Source organism: Lynx rufus, unplaced genomic scaffold (genome assembly GCF_022079265.1).
Source record: "Lynx rufus isolate CCGP_SWC_20201006 ecotype Redwood Valley unplaced genomic scaffold, mLynRuf1.p SCAF_4, whole genome shotgun sequence".
NCBI lineage: Eukaryota > Metazoa > Chordata > Mammalia > Carnivora > Felidae > Lynx > Lynx rufus.
The window spans coordinates 76869199-76893748 of NW_025814856.1; the positions used below are offsets into that span (position 1 = coordinate 76869199).

At 40.9% G+C, this 24550-nt stretch overlaps 1 protein-coding gene across 1 annotated transcript in view; it reads right to left on the reverse strand.

Moving 5' to 3' along the window:
- Positions 1 to 24550, reverse strand: part of NME8 (NME/NM23 family member 8) — a 56398-nt gene that overhangs the window by 26528 nt on the left and 5320 nt on the right. Inside the window, exons 5-10 of the mRNA XM_047096721.1 lie at positions 20528 to 20599; positions 15661 to 15777; positions 12776 to 12842; positions 11613 to 11686; positions 8348 to 8440; positions 6571 to 6758 (exon numbers count right to left, since the gene is read on the reverse strand). Coding sequence (XP_046952677.1) covers positions 6571 to 6758; positions 8348 to 8440; positions 11613 to 11686; positions 12776 to 12842; positions 15661 to 15777; positions 20528 to 20599 — 611 coding nt within the window. The remainder of the gene's footprint in view (positions 1 to 6570; positions 6759 to 8347; positions 8441 to 11612; positions 11687 to 12775; positions 12843 to 15660; positions 15778 to 20527; positions 20600 to 24550) is intronic.

Consider the following 24550-nt stretch of genomic DNA (forward strand, 5'->3'; position numbering starts at 1 on the left):
TTTAAAAACAAATTTTTAATGTTTATTTATTTTTGAGAGAGAGAGACAAAGCATGAGCAGGGGATGGGGCAGAAAGGGAAATACAGAATCCAAAGCAGGCTCCAGGCTCTGAGCTGTTAGCACAGAGCCTGACTCAGGGCTTGAACTCATGAACCGTGAGATCATGACCTGAGCCGAAGTTGGATGCTTAACCCCTGAGCCACCTAGGCACCCCTGTGTGTTTCTTTTGAACAGAATGTAGATGAGTGTGTTTTTAAAACTTTTTATTTTGAAAAAATTAAATTGGCAGAAAAGTTGCAAGAGTATGATTATGAACTCTAGATTTACCAACTGTTAGCATTTTGCCACATTTGTTCTCTCTATCTCTCTCATCCCCCTCCCCTCTCCTGTGTGTGTGTGTGTGTATGTGTGTGTGTGTGTGTGTGTGTGTGTGTGTGTGTGTGTGTGTGTTGACTGAACCATTTAAAAGTAGGCTGCAGATATTTTAACCATTCACCCTCCTAAATACTTCAGGAAAGTTTACTTGATATAAAACTTTTATCTCATAAACTGTTCATATTCAAATTTCACCAATCATAAAATACTGTCCCATCAATAGTAATTTTTCCTAATCCTGGACCATACATTGCATGTAATTGTCCTATCTCCCTGGTCTCTTTTAATCTCTAACAATATTCAGCCTTCTTGTCTTTCATGATATTGACATTTTGAAGAGTCCAGGCCAGTTGTTTGGGACCATCTCATTTGGGATGGTTTCAAACTACTGGATGGACCAATAGTTTCCTATTACTTTCAGGATACGAATCTGTGTCCTTGTCACAAGATGATATACGCAATGTAAGTTTTTCCTATTGTTGGTGTTATTAATGTAGTTGAAGTGATATCTCCCTTCAAAGCGTTTTCCCCATTGAAAAGCTACCATTTCCACTTTGTAAATAAGAAGAAATCTGAGAGGACAAAATCTGAAAGTGTATATATTTTTCACGCAATGGTTTTAGCACCCATTGAGGATTCTCCTCTGTGTCAATTGTTACTATAATGGTTTTTAACTTTTTTTTAACTTTAACCTTGTAATCTCTGTATTTAATGGGATAATTAACTTTTCATACTTAGTATAATACCCATATACTTAACTATATTCCTTCCATCTTACTTTATATGTACTATTTATTTTAAATTATACTTTCTTTTTTCTTTCTCCCATCTGCTGGTCTGAGCAAGTTGCTATCCATTCCGTGGTATTCCCTTGTTAACATAGAGGTCCCATGTATCCTCATCCACTGCCTTAATGGTCACCATCTTTAACCTGCTTCCGTAACCAAACGCATATGTTCTGAGTATTTCCTGCATCCTGGCACACACTATTTCTCAGCTCTAACACTCCACCCATCTCCACTTCTGCAAACTCGAAAAAGAACCTTAAAACGCTGTGTTACTTCTTCATCTCATCTTTCTCCTCTCTGAGAATTGTTTCCCTTCGCTTTTTTCCCTCAGATGGAAGTATCTCTTTTCATTTTTTGTTTGGACAAGTCTTCCCTCAAATATCTTCCAGGAGATATATTCCTAAGCATGTCCCTGAACTTTTTCCTTTGTTCCACTAGGTAAAGGATATCCTGGCTTCATTAAGATGGGGGAGCGGGTCTGTTTCTCTCAGGAGTCTGATGACAAGTCCCATGCCAGCCAGAGATTTGTCCTTGTAAGTAACTTATTCTCAGTTGCTGCCAGACAGGCAGTTGGTGTAAAGGGATTACCTAAAGTGCAAGTCACTGGGGGATGCACTGTCTCTAAGAAATTTTAAACCATTTCTTTTATTTTTTTTTAAATGTTAATGTTTATTTTTGAGAGAGAGAGAGAGAGAGAGAGAGAGCAAGCAGGGGAGGGGCAGTGAGAGAGGGGACATAGAATCCAAAGCGGGCTCCAGGCTCTGAGCGGTCAGCACAGAGCCCAACGCGGGCCTCGAACTCACGAACTATGAGATCATGACCTGAGCTAGAGTCGGACTCAACCGACTGAGCCTCCCAGGCACCCCTTAAACCAATTTTTAAACTAAAAGTTGGGCTGCTTCTTAGCATCACCATGCACCAGCAATTCTAAATAGCGTTAGTGGTATGTTACTACTCCTCCTTGAAAAAACAAAAACAAAAAACTTTTCTCCACATTCTGAACAATTCCTGTGGTTATAATGTGTTTAATTTTAATAATATATGTGTGGGCTTCAAGTTGGCATTTTTATTATTTACATTTAATAAACAGTGTACTCTAGCTTCTACTCTGCATATAAGAATCAATTCTAAAATAAGAGCTATTGGCAGATTGCAATTTCTGGAATTTATCAGGAAACAGGAATTTTACGTATCTCTATTGACATCCAGTGAAGATCAATTTTGAGAATGTCACTAGCAAATCATCAAAACTTAAGGCTTGCAAACAAAAATTGCACTTTGTTTCTGTGATAGACTAATATATATAAGTATGCAAATGTTTTCCTTTCTAAGAAAACATATTAATATAATTAAACAGTATTAACCTATTGTTTCATTTTTGATATTACAATATTCATTTTTTACTTTTTGCTTCTATGTTCATATATACACAAAATTTTGTAAAGGGCAATTTTCACTATTTATGGGGTTTTTTTCTGGCTATTATCGTCTTGCTTAATAGCTAGTACTAAAAATAATATTGTCATGGGCCGCCTGGGTGGCTCAGGCAGTTGAGCGCCCGACTCTTGATTTCCGTTCAGGTTGTCATCTCACGATTGTGAGATCCAGCCCTCTCTCGGGCTCCATGCTGGTGGAACCTTCTTGAGCTTCTCTCTCCCTCTCCCTCTGCCCCTCCCCCACTCACTCACACTCTTTCCCTCTCAGAAAAATCCTTTAAAATTTTTATAAAAATAAAAATAATATTGTCATATAGAGGAGAGGGTGTTAAGGAAATTATCTGCTTGGGTTTTGGACATCCTAAGGACACCACGGGCTGTTCTTTGTCTCTGGAAATGGCAGACAGTGTGTCTTTCCAGGATATTCCCGTATCTGTGTTTCTCTGCATCAGTCGAGACTGGGCCACCGTAAACCCTTTCAGTCGGCAAATGCATGTGTTTCTTCGTTTCAGGAAATTTTTTCCCTATTATTCATTGAGTTATAGCTTGTTCATCTGTTCTTTCTTTTCTGTATGGAATCTCTCTTATTAGCACATTGATCTTTCCAGTACATTCTCCACGTTGTTTCTGGTCTGCTCTCATGAAGTCTGTCTCATTTTTTTTCTGTCCTTTGAGCTACTTCTTGTATCTGATTTTCCAAGGCATTAAACCGAGTCTCAAATGACTATCAGACTGAATTTAGAGTTCAAATCATAATTTATTTTATAGTTCAAATGGGAAGTCTCTTTTTATGTGTATGTAGCACTTGGATCGCAAGTATTACTATGATGATAACTCCTATTACTATTATTTTACTTGAGGACTTTTCTATCCTTAGTAGTTCTTTTTCACTGGGCTTGTGTTCTGGTGTTTGTGTAGATCTTCCTTCGGCCACTAGGCTCCCCTTGGTAGACAGTCATTTTTCTTGGTTTGTTTACTGGGGCTTACACCTGGTTTTGAGTGTCTTAGGTGATGGAAACCCTATGGCTGAAAGGCCAGAATGACCTCTAGGCTACCAGCGAGCAGGTTGTTGTTCCTCTGGTAAGAGCCATTATGGAGCTGGTCCTCAAAGGCAGGGCATTTCAGTAATCCCACTCAGCTCCATCTTGGGCTTTCAGAGGGTCAGGAAGGCCCAGTGAAGTTCAGTGTCAACCTGGTCCCGGGAAGTCACAAGTCTGTGTTTGTTCTTCCCAAGGCTGGTGGTTTTCTCCAGATTCTTGTCCCCTGTGACCTGTCCCCTCCCCTTCTCTTTCGTTCTGTACACAGAGCTCTAGGCCTCACCTGTGGCCAGATGCTTATTAGTCCAGGTTCCCTTTGATTCCAGAGAGGCAAGAAAGGTCTGGAGATGGGAATAGATAGTAGGGGTATAGTATTCAGACTGCTCTGATCCCAGAAATACTTTTAAAGATTATTTTAGAAATTGCACCTATTATCTTTAATTTAAATGAGAGTTTTCTAAAAGAAAAACCTGCTCTCTACAAGCTATGACATGTATAGGAGATAAATAGGTTACTAAGAATACAATAGACACTTTGTGTGGCCAGAGAAATGCAATATATTATAGGAGGTCGGAACTATCATCTTTAGTCAGTCATAAGGATTTAGAGCAAAAGGGACTTTAGAGATCGTTTAATTTTCACCCATCTCTGTATCCCCAAGACTTGGCACATAGTAGGACTTTAATAAATACTACATAAAGGAAGGATGCATAACAGAATAAATGAGTGAATGAAGGAAGGCAGGAGTGAATGAATTAGTGAAAATGGCCAGGAACTACTTATATGACTCTGGACAATGTAGCTAGTAGAACCATGCCCTTCCTCTTCTGTAGAATGACCAGAAAGCAGAGATAAAGGACTCTGACCTTTGCGTTCTTAATATACTGATTAAGGAGACAGACATGTAAACAGATAATATATGTGCCATAATCAGAAGTCATCATGAACAAATTTGGAATGTGGATGAAAACCATGGATGCCTGAACCATTTTCCTGATTCCTACTCCCTCCTCCCGGCCAGCCATGGGGTCCAGTGGGCAACTGACAACACGAAGAAAGTTCTCCCAAACCATGTGGGTTCACATGGGAGTTTTTCTCCATAGGGCAAACACTCCAACAAAGACGGGGAGCTCTGTTCATGTTCACAGAAGGAGGGACCTACCACTCCCAGTCTAACTGTCCTGCTTTTAATTTCCCTTCTTCCTCACCCACCGGTACTCCCTCCTCCCAATACCCATAGAGGAAGGTGAGGAGGCTTTGAGGTGGGGGAAGGGCGGCCATAAAGAAAAACAGTGAACAAATGGGTACATCATTCATGAGAGTTTTAGTTCTTTATCCTTTAGGTTTTAGATTTACTTAAAAGATGAAAGTAGCAGGGCACCTAGGTGGCTCAGTTAGTTAAGCATCCAACTTCAGCTCAGGTCATGATATCGCGGTTCATGAGTTTGAGCCCTGCATCGGGCTCTATGCTAACAGCTTAGAGCCTGGATCCTGCTTCAGATTCCGTGCCTCCCTCTCTCTCTGCCCCTCCCTTGTTTGTGCTCTCTCCCTCTCTCTCTCTCTCTCAAAAATAAATAAACATTAAAAAAAAAAAATCACAGCAGCTGTACACAGCCCCTGTTATGCTCTGCCTCCAGAACAAGAGCTGTGAAAACAGATTCCCAGACAAACAAACTTGAACCCCACCACTCCATGCTGCCTGCTGGTGGCCACTGCTCAGAGTAACGACGGGCCAAACGCAAACAGAGTCTCTAAGTTCAGAAAGGAAATACCGCAGACTTTGCCAAAGCAAGATTAACACATCTCACTCCATGCCCACCCTGCCAATTGCCTAAATCGTTCATCTGATTATGCCGGTATCGAACGTTTGGAGACAAATGCTTTCCAAAGTCAGATGTGACACAGACTTGCCCCAGAACAATGGCACCAGTGGAATACTGACTTCTCTTATGCCAGCTGCTAACAATGAGGGTTTCACAGGACATTTTTTTAATGGCTCAGAAGTCCTGGTATGAAGCCTGGTATCTTTTTGAGCACAACTCTCCCCACCAAACCTTCCCTCTGACCACTGACCATCATTCCCTGTTAAAACTGTGAAAGTAAGTACTACTGTTTACAAAGCTCTTTGTCAGCAGCCAACTTACCTATAAGTCCCTCTATCCCACTGAAAACTTGCAACGAATGACATTAGTTCCTGCTACCTAAAAAGCATCGGTAGGAACCAGCAGATGTAGCTAGTCAAGAAAAGCTACTGCACACATTAGTAGGACAACAAGGAAAGTTCTGGAGATTCCTGGCCAGAAAATGCAATGAAGATGCTCTGTCCAGCCACATGATGAAATCTCAAGACTCAGAGACTCTCACCCACCTTTCTTTCAGACATAGTTCCGATGACTCTTGGGTTAAAGTGGACTTTCTGAGTCTTCGGGGGAATAAAAGGCACAAACGCCAGTGCATGAAACCAGGACTGTATATATTACATTCATTTTCAACTATTTAAAAACCCATCAGTGAAAACATACAACCATTCAGTTCTTAGCAATTCATAACCAACTGCCTAAAGTAAGAGGGGAGAGTACATCTGATGTCTTTAGGACCCGGGGCAAGTGGGAGTGAATGTGGGGAGACAGCAGAAAAGATAGGCCTGGCAGGGATTACACATGGTCCCAATCTATCCCTGGGGCCCCAGGCTGGGAGGCCACACTGGTGTGCCCAGCTTTAGAAAGACAAACGTAAACTCTAATCCTCTTGACATACACTTTCAGGGAAATCCCAGCTTTGCTGAATATACACTTTTTTTAGATTGACTGGAAGAAATACTTGTGGTTCCAACGTAAAAATGTGTGTTCTAAATGTGTACCTCAAAATGTGTTTGAGGTATTTGGACACTACGCTTCACTACGTCCTCATAGGATGTAAATGGTCTCGAGTTACCTGTACCGCTTCTCCTTCCTCAGCGTAGGTGGGGCCACCTCATGGTGATGATCCTCATACACTTTAGTTTCAGTCTCGGTATTGGGTTCAGTTTCTTCCCAGGCAGGCTGTTCTTCATTTCCTTGAGATATCACTAGAATATGGCTCAGGCCATTTGTCATAAAAAGGACAAAATCTTCAAAGTCAGGCTACAAAATAAGAGGATAAACTACCTACTTCAGGCTTCTGATATGGATTGACAAAAATGGCAGCCACCACCCAACTCAAGCAACATCCTCCCCTTCACGATCACAGGGCAAGGGAGTGTTCTCTTTTTTTTTTTTTTTTAATTTTTTTTTTCAACGTTTATTTATTTTTGGGACAGAGACAGAGCATGAACGGGGGAGGGGCAGAGAGAGAGGGAGACACAGAATGGGAAACAGGCTCCAGGCTCTGAGCCATCAGCCCAGAGCCCGACGCGGGGCTCGAACTCACGGACCGCGAGATCGTGACCTGGCTGAAGTCGGACGCTTAACCGACTGCGCCACCCAGGCACCCCGGGAGTGTTCTCTTTATAAGCCCACTGCTAACAAACACATCTTTGAAGGATAGAGGTTCACAGCTAACAGGGATTGATCTTAAAGATGATCTAATAACCATTCTCGAAATTCAGGATGCTTCCAGATCATCTGACGGGGCTTGCTGAAACACAGATTTGGAAAGTCCAATCCCAGAGTTCATGATTCAGTAGGTTTAGGATGGGGCTTTAGAATTAGATTTTCTCAAAAGCTCCCAGGTGATACTGAGGCAGCCGGTCCAACCTTTTCCTGGGGCCAAGAGAGATGGTTGGAGTGTCACAGCCAGCTGACAAAGTGCTCTTCACTAGAGCTTTCTCTGATGACAAAACACATTCTGTGCTCTCCAACAGAGGTAGCCACATGCAGCTACTGAGCACTTGCAACTGAGACTCTGAATTTTTCATTTGATTTGGTTTTAATAAATTTAAATTCAAATGGCCACAAGTTGCTAATGGCTACCATATTGGACAGTACATTTCTGGAAGCTATGTCTTCTGACCCCTAAACCACTGAACTTTCTCGAACACAGCACTGTCTTTCTTAATACTCCCCCAGGCAAAAGAGAAAATAGCTCCAGACACAGGCTTTCAGATAATGAGAGGATTAAAGCTTCCCTGTGAGCCTTTATGACAAGGAGACTTCAACCTGGGATAAAAATCTATAGGAAAGGCCTGGCTATTCACTTCCAGAGGCCAATGCAGAAAGTCTGAGAGGACATAAGTTAAATAGGTCTTCACTCCAACAAAATACAATTGGACCATCTGCTTTCGCTCAGCTGCCACTGTTTTTACTGGAGACTGCATCACCGCCTTCTTTGGCATTACCACGATATGGACCCCAACAGGACAACAGAAGCTAATATGACTGGTTAGACTTATCCATTTGTTTTTCTAAAATAAGGACTCAGGGGTGCCTGGGTGGCTCAGTCGGTTGAGCATCCGACTTTGGCTCAGGTCATGATCTTGCAGTCTGTGAGTTCGAGCCCCGCGTCGGGCTCTGTGCTGACAGCTCGGAGCCTGGAGCCTGCTTTGGATTCTTGTCTCTCTCTCTCTCTCTGCCCACTCCCCCCCCCACCCCCCACTCATGCTCTGTCTCTCTCTCTCTGTCAAAAATAAACATTAAAAAAATATTTTTTTAATAAAAATGATAAAATATGGATTCAAAATATACACTGTATTCGAAAACACAGTGGCTTTTTTTTTTTTTTCTAATTTTCTTACCTGGTCTGCTATTCGACCGTAGAAGTCCCTTACTTGCTGTTCAGTGAGCACTCTCTTATCCTCTATTTCTATGACAAATCCTGCCTCGAGAATCTTTCAGTAGAGAGGAAGGTCAGATCCAGACGTGTTATGGGACCACATGTAAAACAAGTCAAGGACATTTGTTTCCTGTGCTTAACCGATTTGAATGAGTTTTCAGGTAAAATACTTCAATACGGTCCATAAGGTTTGAAGAGGCTTAAAAATACATGAACAAAGAAGGCCCTTTTCAGGCCTCCTATATTTCAGTTTTCAAGGCTTGAACCAGAGACTCCTCAGTATTTCTTTTTTTTTGTTGTTTAAAAAAAATTTTTTTTTAATGTTTATTTATTTTTGAGACAGAGAGAGACAGAGCATGAACGGGGGAGGGGCAGAGAGAGAGGGAGACACAGAATCGGAAGCAGGCTCCAGGCTCCGGGCCATCAGCCCAGAGCCCAACGCGGGGCTCGAACTCACGGACGGCGAGATCGTGACCTGAGCCGAAGTCGGACGCTTAACCAACTGAGCCACCCAGGTGCCCCTCAGTATTTCTATTATTTAAGTGACTTTCCCCAAAATGTGAAAGAACTAACTAAATTTCAAGGGAAAATATCATGTTCTGAATCATTCATAAAAACATAAATTTATAAGCATTTTTTTAACCATCTATCTTCAAAATTGTTTTAACATTTTTTAAAAGGCTTTCCTTTGTTGAGGCTTTAACTCATAATCTAGTATAGTTTATAACAAAAACAAAAAAGAACTATCCAAATTATGGGGAAGGATAGAATTTAACATTTAGTCATGATTTATCATTAAAAAAACCTTTAAATTAATGATAAATCCAGTTTGTGTGCCACTCAAGTATGGTAAAATGAAACAAAGAGAAGTTTTGAGAATAATAAGACAAATCTAATGAGGTACTAAACGATGAAATATAAGTATAATCCGGGTTCAAAGCAACTCAGGAATTACATTAAACAACACCAATAATTTGAGCTCTTTTTGACCTGGGAGTATCCAGCACCAGGTACCTTTTGCTTCTATTATAAAAGTCAACACCTGGGGCGCCTGGGTGGCTCAGTGGGTTAAGGGTCCAACTTTGGCTCAGGTCATGATCTCGTGATTTGTGTGTTCAAGCCCCACCTTGGACTCTGTGTTGACAGCTTAGAGCCTGGAGCCAGCCTGCTTCAGATTCTGTGTTTCTCTCTGCCCCTCCCCAGTTCATGCTCTCTCAAAAAATAAATAAATGTTAAAAAACAAATGTTTTAAAAGTGTTTTAAAATAAATAAATAGAATAAGTAAAGTAAAATAAAATCAAATAAAATAAAAGTCAACACGCTACTGGTTCTGCTTTCATTTGTCTTGTTGATATGGCAGAGCACGACTTACATCTTTCTGAACCCTCTTCTGACTTTCCCATTTGAATAACTTCTAAATATTTAAATCATGTCTTTGTTACATTACTTAGAGTCTGACAACAGAAAATAAAATCCAAGAAATATTTAAACTCAATAACTTCTCCTTTACCCTAATTGAAAAATATAGTGTGCTCATTTTCTTTCTATTCAAAACATTCTTTTTTTTTAATATGAAATTTATGGCCAAATTGGTTTCCATACAACACGCAGTGCTCCTCCCAATAGGTGCCCTCCTCAGTGCCCATCACCCACACCCCCCTCCCACTCCCCATCAACTCTCAGTTTATTCTCAGTTTTTAAGAGTCTCTTATGGTTTGGCTCTCTCCCTGTCAAAGCACTCTTTAGATTTTTTTTTGTCCTGTTTGTTATTAGCCCTTTACTGTATTCCAGAGAGGTGAGGTATTTAGGAGATCCTTGTAATTTACATATCTGAAATGTTATTTACTATGTCAAAACAACAAAAAGATCAAGATGAACTTATGATTAATTGTACTGCCCCAACTTAAAAAGAATTATAGAATCTTGAAAAATTGTTACCGTGTCCTAGCTATTCAAACACACTCGAATAAGGAAGAGTAAATCATTGCATTGTGATATTATTTCTTAAAACTTTATCAAGTGTAAGAAACATACGGGGGATTGGGGTACAGTTTTGTGCCCCCCCCCAACATACACACCAAAATCTGGAAGGAAAGGGCTACCCTTAGAGAGTGATATTACTTAAATCAACTAACAAATGGAAGAGACCATAAATACTATGATCATGGACCTTCTACTTTAGTGTAGTTCAGTCAACGAGAACACTGCTGTAGCTAAAGAAAGAATGCATGATGGGAAGTTCATCAAGAGACCTCCAATCCCTCCTGATAGCTCCCTAGGTGACATCCTCTATTTCACAGACAACATTCTTTCAAATTTCAATTTACTGACGCTGTTTCAACGCCAAGTCATTGTTAAGGAGTCAGCAAAGTACTGCCTCATTTTGGAAATAAAACCTGTTGGAGTGCAGCCACTCCCATTTGTATACATCCTGCTTATTGCTGCTTTCTCAATGTGATGGCAGTTAAGCAGTGGTGACAGAGATCATATGCCCCACAAACCTGAAACAGTTACTCTCTGGCCCTATACATCTGCTGACCTTTGGATTAGAATGCAATTTTCGGGGCACCTGGGTGGCTCAGTCGGTTGAGCGTCCGACTTCAGCCCGGGTCATGATCTCACAGTCTGTGAGTTTGAGCCCCGCGTCGGGCTCTGTGCTGACAGCTCAGAGCCTGGGGCCTGTTTCAGATTCTGTGTCTCCCTCTCTCTCTGACCCTCCCCCGTTCATGCTCTGTCTCTCTCTGTCTCAAAAATAAATAAACGTTAAAAAAAATTTTTTTTAAATAAAAAAAGAATACAATTTTTCTCTTAAAAAAATTTATTTTGGCTCTAAAGCAAAACAATAAATGCTTCCTTACACTCCCATGTATCTAAAAAGGACCCTGCATTTGTCACAACATACAGGAAACAAAACAAACCAATGTGAGCTTATAACAAGTTTGTGCTGCTAATAACTAAACGGGAAGAACATGTGTTATAATCCAATATGAGGGCTATAATTTTTATCATTAATATTGGACACTGGTAGAGCAGAGTTATTTAAATAAAGATGCTTGAATAGGCCCAGCCTTCGTAAAGACAATACATTCAGAGCCTTTAAAGATAACTAGCACCAGAAATTTGTTATGCTCTATTTTACTCTAAACAGTAAGCTTGTCTCTAAATTGACAATTAAGAGGTTGTTATGCTGCAATTAATTTAAAGTAAGGTTGGAAAATATCACTTACTTTTTTTTTAATTTCTAAAGATTTTCTAGCAATCACAGCATCGGGCTTGATAATAGCAATACTGTATAGTTGCTCTAGGGAAAAAAAATAGAAGAATTTCATTTTCTTGACACAAATAATGAAGGATTTGGCAATTATAAATGTAAAATATGGAGTGCCTGAGTGGCTCAGTCGGTTAAGCGTCCAACCTCAGCTCAGGTCATGATCTCACAGTTCATGAGTTCGAGCCCCACATCGGGCTCTGCGTTGACGGCTCAGAGCCTGGAGCCTGCTTCGGATTCTGTGTCTCCCTCTCTCTCTCTCTGCCCCTTCTCCACTTATGCTCTCTCTCCCTCTCTCTCAAAAATAAATAAACATTAAAAAAAAAAAAGAAATGTGAACTGTTAATGTCCAGTGAATGTGCGTCCATTGACAGCTTTGCTCTTATTACAGCATTCCAACTACCAAAGAGTTTCTGCTTAGAACCAAAGTGCAGCTCCTATCTTTGCATGCAGGTCAAACATTCACAACAATTGGTGGTCCACAGGCAAAAAGAAAAAAAAAAAAAAGTTAGGTAGGCACTAGTTATTTTAATACAACGGATTAAAATCACACCCATGATTCATCCAGCTCAGTATCACTGATGAGTAGAGCTACAATGCAAGCAAAATTACACACTGATGGATTTGACCATCTAGAGATTTATCCACATTTATCTACACACTCTTCTGATGAGTTTTTAGTGCATAACAGCTCGCTGAGCACGCTGTTTGTCTCTGCTCCAAGGTATGAACACACACTCACACACCTACACAGACAGTCCACACACGAGATCGTTAACTGGAAAGTAAACCGGTGTGTGGGTCATTGAGGAAGAAATTGTTTTCATGAGGTTCTGGAAGATGATGAAGGATGAAATAAGAGGAAGCTGCTGTCTAGTTAGTCACAGGGGACAGGAATGCCCGGTCCCAGGTAACCTCAGAAAGGCTTCAGAAACAGAGACCAAAGGAAAGGCAAGAGGAGCAAAAAAGTTTGCTTTTTAATAGCGGAGTCTCATATTAGCCTACCAGTCCCTTACCTATGACATTGATGTCACCACCAGCTTTTTGTTCTTGCAAGTAGTGCCTTAATGAGCATCCATGTACATGAATCCCTTGCCATTACTTTGAAGGAAATTTACTCACCGGCACTTTCATAGGGTGATTCCTCACCATCTTCCGCATCTGAGTCCACAAACGTAATTTCATGATACTGTGGAAGAGAAATGCAAGTAGAAGTTATATTTTAATATGATAGGAAAAGAATTTTTAGAAATTTTGTTTCTAATAAATATCTATAATCCAAGGGATAGAAGGTAAAGTGGGAATGTGCCTGCATTTATCTAACACTACTTTTCCTGATCTTCCCACTAAAATAAAGTAAGGAATGTTGAAAATGATTGGGGTGGGAAGGCTATCAGAAACCATGCATATATGCTGTTTGGAAAATGATCAACAACCAAAAAACCTTAAAATTTAAGAAGAGCACAAGGAATAAAATAAGAAAGAAGCAGAGATTAATAAGTAAGAAAGCGATAAATACACAATTATCATGTTATAGATCAAACGGGCATTTGATGAGTTTCTAGATCTAATCCTGACCATTACTCTTGGTAAACTAGCAACAGCAAAAATACCTCCTTAACTTATAAAAAAAAAATTGTACTGCTCAAAACAACAGCCAATTTTCTACCATAGGGTAAAAAACGAGGAAGGATGGGGATGGGGTGCCTTAATTTTTTGAGAATCCCTTAAAGTGCTTCTGTGATTCTGTTTTAACTACTTGAAAGGTATAGACATTTACATATATACATTTTTTGGCAAGAGAATGCATAATGTCAGAGTCTCAATGAAATAAAGACCCCCAAATGTATGGAAATGACTATACTGGAAGCATTTGTTCTTACTATAATCAGGAATCAGATAATCATGCCAGCTATAACTTCAGATTGATCTGACTTTATAGTTGCTGAACGTATGCTGGCCAGCAGGGCAGCCACTAACCACATAAGATTATTTCAGCCTTGAAATGAAATTAGTCCAAATTAAGATGTGCCATAAGTGAAAACTACACAGCACATTCCAAAGATTTAATATGAAAAAAAAATGATTGTAGAATACCTTATTTTTATATTGAGTACATCCTTAAGTGGAAATCTTTTTAATACACAGGATTTAAAATTTGTAATTTCACTTCTTTCTTTTCTGTTGTTTTCAGTGTGACTAGTATCATATTTTCAATCATGGATGTGGCTCACAACATGACTTGCACTTTATTACTATCAGACAGGGTTGTGCTAGACCAGACAATTAGATAAGAAAGCTAAATAGCAAAAGCAGTCAACAAAATGGAATAATAAAAATAAATATATCAATACACTTCTTACATTCACACTGCTATTAGTTAAAACAGGATTTCATCCTGTGAGGACAATCAGACCAACAACAATACAAACGCAAAACAGAGCACACATAGAGAAAGCTGGATAGAATTAAGCCATTAGGAGTTTATATTCAGGAGTCACTCTGCCTGACATGAAATTCTGGTTTCGCCATCCACTGGCTGCCGGTTTCTGGGAAAATGACTCAATGTTTTTAAGCCTTGTCTTATTGTTTGTAACTCTCTCATAATATTTCTTGAGATTCCCATTCAAGATGCCAACACAGAAGGCTCCTGAACTTACCTCCTCCCATAAACACGCCAAATCTACAGCTATATACAAACAAATTTCCTCTGAAAGAAACCCAGAGAAAGCCTGAGCAGCTCCTACCCATCTGGTAAACGAGGGGGGAAAAAACCATATTGAAATGGGTAGGAGAGCTTGAGATACAACTCGACCATAAACTTCACCCCCACCACAGGGACACACCATTGGGAGGGAACAACCAGCATCTCCCTGAGGAGTGAAAGGTTTGGACTCAACATATAATGCCCCAGATTTTAAGACTTCCAACTGAGAGACGGGTCCCCAAAATGCCTGGCTCTGAAAGCCAACTGGGGCTTGTGTCCATGAGTCCCAGGGGGTCACCGTAAACAAACAGTTCTTAACAGGCCAGTAAGAACAGGCTGTGGCCATCCTATCAAGGCTCAGGGTACCAGCAGCTCAATGACATGCCCAATTTTTCTCTGAAAGAAGCCTATTTGAAACTCTTGAAAGCTGTAGCCTGGGAGTCAAGCTCCTAAACTAACACAGAACTAGCAGCTGACTGCAATCCTTTCTGGAGACCAGGGAGGCCAGCAGGCGCCATCTTTGTACTTTCTCTCTGCCCGGATCCAGGTGGCTGATATCCACATGAACATGGCTTGAGCACACACCTGGCACCCCACCCCAAAAGAACACATCCTTTTATAGCCTGGTTCTGGCAGCCAGCAGAGCTAGCGTTCGTGGGTTCAGCATACCCGGCAATGGATAAACCATCCGTACAGAAAATCAGTGAGAAAACAGTGGATTTAAACTATATGTTAAACCAGATGGACTTAACATTTTCAACACATTCCGTTCAAAAGCAGCAGAATATACATTCTTCTCAAGTGTACATGGAACATTCCCCAGGATAGATCATATGCTAAGCCGTATCAAGCGTCTTTTCTCACCACAATAATAGACTAGAAATAACTAGAAATAAACTAGAAATCAACTATAAAAAGAAAACTGGAAAATTCACATATCTGTGGAGATTAAACATGTTACTGAACAACCAATGGGTCAAAGAAGAAATCAAAAGAGAAACTAAAAAATACCTGAGACAAACATTAAAAAAAAAAAAAAAAAAAAAAAAAAGGGTGCAGGTGCCTGGGTGGCTCAGTCAGTTGAGCACCAACTTCGGCTCAGGTCACGATCTCAGACCGTGAGTTGGAGCCCCACATCGGGCTCTGTGCTGACAGCTCAGAGCCTGGAGCCTGCTTCAGATTCTGTGTCTCCCTCGCTCTCTGCCCCTCCCCCACTCATGCCCTGTCTCTCTGTCAAAAATACACATTAAAAAAAAAATTTTTTTTTAAGAATAAAATAGTCAGTAATCTAAAGTATTACCTGAGGGCGAACCATTTCACCTGCTTCAATTTTCCTCTCCTCATCAATCAAGTTAATAATTTTCTGATTAACAAGTGGGGCATTTGCACCAATGATCTTTGCGATAATTTTGCCATTCTATAAGGGAAAAGAAAGCATAAAGGAAACTCATTTTCAGGATAAATCTGGAATTCAACTTGACTAAGTCACCCCATGTGGCCTCACACCCCCATCAATTCTTTTTAGCTATTACAATTAGCCATTTTAATCTTTTCTCTTCATATTTATTTATTCGTTATTCATTTTGAAAGACAGAGTGAGAGAGAGAGCAAGCGGGGAAAGCGAAGGGGAAAAAAGAGAGGGAGAGGGAGACTGCATGCTCCGAATACATACTGTCAGTGCAGAGCCCGACGTGGGGCTCGATCTCATGAACCACGAGATCATGACCTGAGCTGAAATCAAGAGTTGGACACTTAACCGACTGAGGCACCCACGCACCCCTGCAATTAGCCATTTTAAAATAAAGTATTAGTGATGTAAAAGTACGTCTTGATTTAAAAATCTCAGCTCTTTGACTTCTGCTTCCACGTTGCCTGTCCTCCTTCAACCAAAGGCAAGGCAGCCCTGAATTACATTCAACAGTTCTGTACAGGCCTCCCAACCTTGCCTTCTCTAATTATTATTGACACTATGCCCTCTTTCATCCATCTTTCAACGTATATTTACTAAAATCTGTCTACTGGCACAATACCAGGCATGATGGCATGGAATGGCAGTCTTGGTACATGGCCTAATTACATCACAAAAAAGGAGGGAAAAAAAACCAACACAGACAAAATATGTAAAATAACACTCATGACAAGTACCACCAAGAGAGGTACAAAGCACTGGGAGTATCTACAAGAATTTGTCATGGTCAAAGAGATCAGCAAAGGTGCTTACTGATATCAGGGTTAAAATGTGTAAGATGGGTAAGAGATAAGTAGGCAAAATGGAGAAGAAAGAGTATTCTAGACAAAAGGGATAGAGATGCAAAGGTCCTGAGGCCAGAAAGGAATATGGCAAATGTGAAGGCCAGCTGAGAAAGTGAGGGGATGCCTGGAATGAGAAAAGGCCCAACAGTGAAGGGGAACCAGACCATGCAGAGCCTTATGGGTCATGGAACAGCACAGCCTTTAACCTAAATGCAGTGGGAAGCCTTAGGCATCGTTTAAACAGAGGCAGTGACCACAATTAGAACTGTTATTTGTAAAGATCCTTTCACCTACCACGTTTAGAGTTAGAAGGGAGCAGGAGAAGATGTTTGTATACAAAGTAGGGCTATCCTAGAGGTGATGATGAGAGAGATGATTGCTCAGTCTATGGCTGTGGTGACGGAGATGGAAAGAACAGAAAGATGCAGATAAGTGTGAGAAAGACTTGGGTAATGAAACTGACAGGTCCAAGGTCTGGAGTGTTTTGGGTGTGATGTTTTTGTCAAGAAAGTAGATAAATTAAGATGTTAAGCACCAAATGAGGTGACACTTAGAAGACCACGTTTCCTGGGGATGGCGGCAGGGTGGGGGGCGGGTCTGGTGTTGGACCAGTCCCTTGTGAGACGCCCTTGAGACACCCAAGAAGGATGTCAGAACACCAGTCGCATACACACCTCTGGAGCTCAAAGTCTAGGAATCGGCTGAAGATGTAAACTTGAGTTCTTTATATACAGGTGGAGACAATGGAAACTGTGTGGAGACAATTTTCTAAGGAAGGTATTAGCATGACAAGATCAAAATTTACTGGCCGAATAAAGAAACGTAAACCTGCGGGGCACTTGGGAGGCTCAGTCAGTTGAGTGTCCAACTTTGGCTCAGGCCATGATCTCCTGGTTCATGAGTTCAAGCCCCATGTCGGTCTTTGCACTGACAACACAGAGCCTGCTTCAGATTCTCTGTCTCCCACTCTCTCTGCCCCCACCCCTGCTCATGCTCTCTCTCTCTCTCTCTCTCTCTCAAAAATTAAACATTAAAAAAAATTTTTAAAGAAAGGTAAACCTGGAAAGGTGATGGAGGGGAATAGCATCTAGGTAGGCAAAAGGGAAACCAAGTAACAAAGCCAAAAGAAGCCAATGTTTAAAAAAGGAGGGCACGGCCACCACATTCAATACATGTGAGAGGTACAGCATGATGAATCTCAAAGTGTCCACGTATTTAACAACAGGCTGGTAAGTGGGTACATTGGCAACAGCAAATTTGCCTGAATAATGAGACAGAAGGCAGATTGGATGGGTTGAGGAATTCATGGAATGTGAAAAAAAAAAGTGGAGTAAAACTAAATATGCAAACTCTTCTGAGAAATTTAGCTATGAGGTAAAAGAGGTGGGTGATAGCTGGAGAGGGGTGTGGCACCAAAGAAAGTATTACTTTTTAATTGGAAATATTGAACCATCTTCAAAGGACATTGAAAGGATCCAGGTGAGAAAGGCTTAAATAAATACTGGCATTCTAGTTACCATTCCCCACTAAAAGGAACTTTTCAACAATTCTGGGGGCCTTCTAATGCACCTTGCAAAAGCCTTTCCTGCGGAAAGTTGCTGAAATGAATTTCTTGTCAGCTAAGGGTGGGGAGCAATACAAAGAGCCCCTGTGGGGACCTTTTTTTTTTTTTTAAACAAGGGATGATGTGATGGGGATTGTGTGCTCACAGACTAGATTCTTAGATAAAGGATTATAGGTGTGGTTATCGCAAGGAGCGATAAAATCTGAGGCATAACTACATGAGCAACTGCTTGAGGTGCATTGGAGAAAAGTTTACAGGCAGTTAGGGCGTCAGGAATTGAGAGGCCAGGGTATTGGGCAGGTTGCCAATGTGGATGCTGAAGTCCCTGGGGTGACGGCAGGACACGGGTTTGAAAGGAAGCCTTTGAGGCACACGCCAAAGTCCTCAGTCATCGACAGAACTGATTTGAAGTCCAGTAAATGACAGGAGCGCGGGTGGGGGGAGAGGAGGTTTAGCCAAATAGCTAAATTAGCAAGGGAAAGACCTCTAACTGGCAAGGAAAAGCAAGTTATCAAAGTAAGAAGAAGTAAAGGGAATACCAATTCTACTTCTGGCCTCAAGACACATAATCTGAGACACCAGTCACCACTCTGGGCTGCAGAGAAACGTGTCCTAAGTTAGGAGCCAGATTTAAGGTAAGTCAAGGAAATGGAGCAAAGGCCCAGAGTCACGACTCAAGAGCCTAGGAAGTGTGCTAATTGCTTCTCTCAATTCCAGACATCACACAATGAAAGGGTTTGTGAGCGTTGTGGGGAGAACGGGGAGAACTGAGTCAGGAAAAGAAAATTCTGAGCATTCGAAGGATGAACACTGCACGATTGGGAAGAAGGGTGGACTCCTCCTCCTGGCACTGATTGCAGATAAGAGAGCCCAGATAACTGGGCTGGATGGTCCAGTCAAGGAGGGTGGGCCTACTGAACAGGCCTGACTAACCCTGCAGGGTGATGATGCGGTCCCAGAGCTCCAGCCTCTATGTGGCCTTACCCCTGGCCAGTCTTCCTCGGTTCCATGTTCCTAACTGCTACTGCTACGAGTCTCCTCACTGTTCCTAATACTAGCCCACCAATCCCATCTCTGGGTGTTACCCACTCTGCTTCCGAAACTTTGTCTAGGCCCAGGGTCAACGAACAGTGACCCAGCACAGAGACTGCATTTTGACAAAGCTAAAAAGACTTACTATCTGACCCTTTACAGAAAAAGCCAGCTGACGCCTCATCTAAATCATCAAATCCTACATGTCCAACTGAGAGCAAGATCTGAAGGCAACGTCTAATATTCAATGAACCTAGGAATTCAATTCCTTGAAATAGTTGCAAGGGACTTATTTAACAGAAGCAAAAAGTTATATCCAAGAAATGATTTTTTTTATGTTTCTTTATTTCTTTTGAGAGAGCGAGCAGGGGAGAAGCAGAGAGAGAGGGAGAGAGAGAATCGCAAGCAGGCTCCATGCTGTCAGTGAAGAGCTTAACACGGGGCTCCATCTCATGAACCATGAGAGCATGGCCTGAGCCAAAATCAAGAGTTGGGCCCTTAACCAACTGAGCCACCCAGGCGCCCGTACCCAAGAAATGTCTTTAAATAGCTATTTCTAATACAAAAAAATAATAATAATCGAAGTATCCAATAGCAGAGGAACAGTCCAAGCCCTCCCTGGGAAGCCTTTCCTTACTATCCCCACTTTCGGGTTCTGCAGTAACTACACTCCAGGCCACATAACTTAGCTTTTAACTGTATATACTCTCCTTCTAGAAAACAGCCCTTACCATGTCTTCCTGATTATTAAAGTTGTATTTCATCACAGAATATTTGGAAAATATTAAAAAGTATAAAGAAGAAAACTCAAATATTGCATCCTTCCCCCATACATAGAAAACCGCTATTAACAATTTGGTGAATACGCTTCCTGTCTTCTTCCTTCTACACATTTCTACATACAGAGATCAAAGCAACATATATTATAAAATAGTGATCATATAGGTGTTTCCTTGTATTTCTATACACAAATACTTACAACCAATTCTCTCCTACTGCATATCTAGGAAATTTCTTATTTTTCACTCCTGTAAATAATCATTCAGCATACCAATTTCTGATTATTTCCTCAGGAAAGGTAAATACCGTCTTATTTTTCTCTTTGCTGATAAACTCAGTGTGTGGTAGTCTAACCTCCTCAACCCATTACAGGCTTCTAGAGGTCAGGTTACCAAATATATTAATAGACAAGGAAAGACAAGGCAAAAAAAAAATCGGCAATTATTATAATCAGAAAATAATAGTACCACGGTAATTTTACAATATTTAACTGTAAATTGGAATCTGATGGTATATTTTGGATGATGAAGATACTTACAACACTAAAGAGAAAAACAGGTTCACATTTATCTCTAAATGACTGCAAAGTTACAATGTTGTCAGCTTCTGCCTGAAAAAAAAATATATGTTATATAATAATAAAAGCAGCTATATCCGGGTCATGAGACACACAAGGTTGAAAACAATGCAGATCACATAAAGTTTTTATTGTGATGTTTCCTATAGCATTCTCTGAGGATGTCACATGTGTTCTCAGGATCAAACCGTACACACTGGTGACTCAGGCCGTGGGTCAGGTAGCCTCGACCTTACTTCTCACTGCTCACCTCTGTGGTACCCAGCCTGTGGCTCAACTCACCTACTTCCATTTGTCAAACCACACCCACGCTTCCTCCCTCCTCACCAGCTCTGGCCCTCCCTTTTCCAACCCAGTCAAGTGTCCCTCCTCCAAGAATCCTGTCTTGCTCCCTCCTGCTGTAAATCCTCTCCTGCTCCACCCGGAACTTTCCTGCCTCCCTTGGGGGCTCCAAGGTCCCTTTCAGCAATGCACCGCCGCCATATGGGCCTGTCTCACTTCTTTCGATCAGATCTACGAGGTTTCATCTTCCTCTTTGCACATCACCCTCCTTCTGCATGGGTCACGGAGCTTACGGGGATGTCCACTCTCACCACTGTTATTTAACATGACACTAGAGGTCCTAGCCTCAGTAATCAGACAACAAAAAGATACAAAAGACATCCAAAGCAGCAAGAAGGAGCCAAACTTTCGCTCTTCACAGATGACATGACACTCTATGTAGAAAACCTGAAAGACTCCACCAAAGCCTGCTAGAACTGATACACAGATTCAGTCAAGTTGCAGGATACAAAATCAATTGCATTTCTATCCACCAATAATGAAGGAGCAGAAAGAGAAATCAAGGAATCCATCCCATCCACAATTGTGCCAAAAACCATAAGATATCTAGGAATAAACTTACCCAAAGAGGTGAAACAGCTATACTGTGAAAACTATTGAACACTTATGAAAGAAACTGAAGAGGTTCCAAAGAAATGGAAAGACATGCCATGCTCATGACTGGAAGAACAAATATACTATCCAAAGCAATTGATACATTTAATGCAATCACTATCAAAATACCAACAGCATTTTTCGCAGAGCTAGCACACATAATCCTAAAATTTGTATGGAACCACAAAAGACCCCAAATAGCCAAAGCAATCCTGAAAAAGAAGAAACTGGAGACATCACAATTCTGGATTTAAAGCTATATTACAAAGCTGTAGTCATCAAGACGGTATGGTCCTGGCACAAAAACAGACACATAGATTAGTGGAACAGAACAGAAAACCCAGAAATGGACCTACAACTATGTGGTCAATCCATCTTTGACAAAGCAGGAAAAAATATCCAATGGGGGAAAAAAAGTCTCTTCAACAAATGATGTTGGGAAAACTAAACAGCAACATGTAGAAGAATGAAAATGGACCACTTTCTTATACTATACACAAAAAGAAATTCAAAATGGATAAAAGACCTAAATGAGAGACAGGAAACCATCAAAATCCTAGAGAGGAACACAGGCAGCAACCTCTTTGACATCAGCTATAGCAACTTCTTACTAGATACGTTTCTGGGAGCAAGGGAAACAAAACCAAAAATGAACTATTGGGACTTCATGGAGATTAAAAACAAACCAAACAAACAAAACAAAAAACTTCTGCAGAGTGAAGGAAACAATCAACAAAACTAAAAGGCAACCCGTGGAATGGGAGAAGATATTTGCAAATGACATACCTGATAAAGGGTTAGTACCCAAAATCTATAAAGAATTTATCAAACTCAACCCCCCAAAAAACAAATAATCCAGCTAAGAAATTGGCAGAAGACATGAACAGAGATTTTTTCAAAGAAGACATACAGATGGCTAAAACACAAATGAAAAGACGATCAACATCACTCAGCAACAGGGAAATACAAAAACAAAAAACAAAACCCACCAGATACACCTCACACCTGTCAGAATGGCTAAAATTAACAACACAGGATGTGGAGAAAGGGGAACCCTTTCAACACTGTTGGTAGGAATGTGAACTGGTGCAGCCACTATAGAAAACAGTATGGAATTTCCTCAAAAAGCTAAAAATAGAACTACCTTATGATGCAGTAATTGCACTAGTAGGTCTTTATCCAAAAGATACAAAAATACTGATCCAGAGGGATATGTGCACCCTGATGTTTATAGCAGCATTACCAACAATAGCCAAATTCTGGAAAGAGCCCAAATGTGTCCATCAACCATCGACTGATGAATATTCTCAGCCATAAAAAAGAATGAAATCCCGTCATTTGCAACAATGTGGGTGGAGCCAGAGAATATTAGGCTAAGCGAAATAAGTCAGAGAAAGACAAATACCATACGATTTCACTCATACGTGGAATTTAAGAAACAAAACAGATGAACATAGGGGGAAAAATAGACAGGGAGAGGCAAACCAGAAAACAGACTCTTAACTATAGAGAATAAACGGAGGGTTGTTGGAAGGAGCGGGATGGGCTAAATGGGTGATGGGCATGAAGGAGGGCCCTTGTTGTGTTGTACGTAAGTGACGAATCACTAAACCCTCCACCTGAAACTGATATTACACTGTATGTTAGCTAACTTGAATTTAAATAAAAACTTGGGGGAAAACAACAAATTTCAAGCTGTTGTGAAGTGATCAATAACTGTATATTAAATATTATTGTTTTCCTCCATATTAACACAGCATCCCTTGGCCAGCTGTCAGATCATTTGGTAGGGTCTTCTCTAAGAGATGGTTTTTGCAACCTAAGGCAATTGTTTTCAAACTGGGGTTTCTGCAAGTTCCTCAACCACTGGGAAGAAGCCAAGAGAGGGTCTCAGCCCTGTCAGCCAGAGGCACTGTGTTGTAATATTTTTTTTTTTTAAAGCATGCTGGAGTCTACGTTTCTTTTTCTTTTTTTAAAGCTTCCACAGTTTAGAAGAAAGAAAAGGAAGGAGGTAAAAGTTACTAATCTATAATATTAAAGGACAGAAGTTAAAGATTATAATTAAAAGTAGCTTAAGACACCTGGGGGGGCTCATTTGGTAGAACATCTGACTCTTTTTTTTTTTTTTTTAATTTTTTTTTTTCAACGTTTATTTATTTTTGGGACAGAGAGAGACAGAGCATGAACGGGGGAGGGGCCGAGAGAGAGGGAGACACAGAATCGGAAACAGGCTCCAGGCTCCGAGCCATCAGCCCAGAGCCCGACGCGGGGCTCGAACTCACGGACCGCGAGATCGTGACCTGGCTGAAGTTGGACGCTTAACCGACTGCGCCACCCAGGCGCCCCTAGAACATCTGACTCTTGATATCACGGTTGGTTCAAGCCCCACCCTGGGTACGGAGCCTACTTAAATCAATAAATAAACAAATAAATAAATGTAGTCTAGGTATCATTATTACAATGTTCATATTGTAGTAAAGTATTAACAATTAAAGGATTTAATAATATTATTAAAAACTAGGGGCGCCTGGGTGGCGCAGTCGGTTAAGCGTCCGACTTCAGCCAGGTCACGATCTCGCGGTCCGTGAGTTCGAGCCCCGCGTCGGGCTCTGTGCTGACTGCTCAGAGCCTGGAGCCTGTTTCCGATTCTGTGTCTCCCTCTCTCTCGGCCCCTCCCCCGTTCATGCTCTGTCTCTCTCTGTCCCAAAAATAAATAAACGTTGGAAAAAAAAAAAAAAAAACTAAAATAAAGAGTATTACTGAATTTTTATATAAATAGATAGGTACAATGTTAGTACAAGTCTTCAAGTCTTTTAAAAGGACACATAACAAAAAACCCAAAAAAACAAAAAACAACAACAAAAACAAAAAACTGTACTGACCATTTAGCTTAGGGTGACTTCAATAGGTAATCAACCTCATAGGTCACTCCCAATGGCGGTTTCAAGACTATATTAATTTTTGTCATCCTTTCAGGGAGGTCATAGCAAGAAAACAATATTAATTTATATGAATGTCCTATTGTTGAGTGCGCTCAAACATAACAAG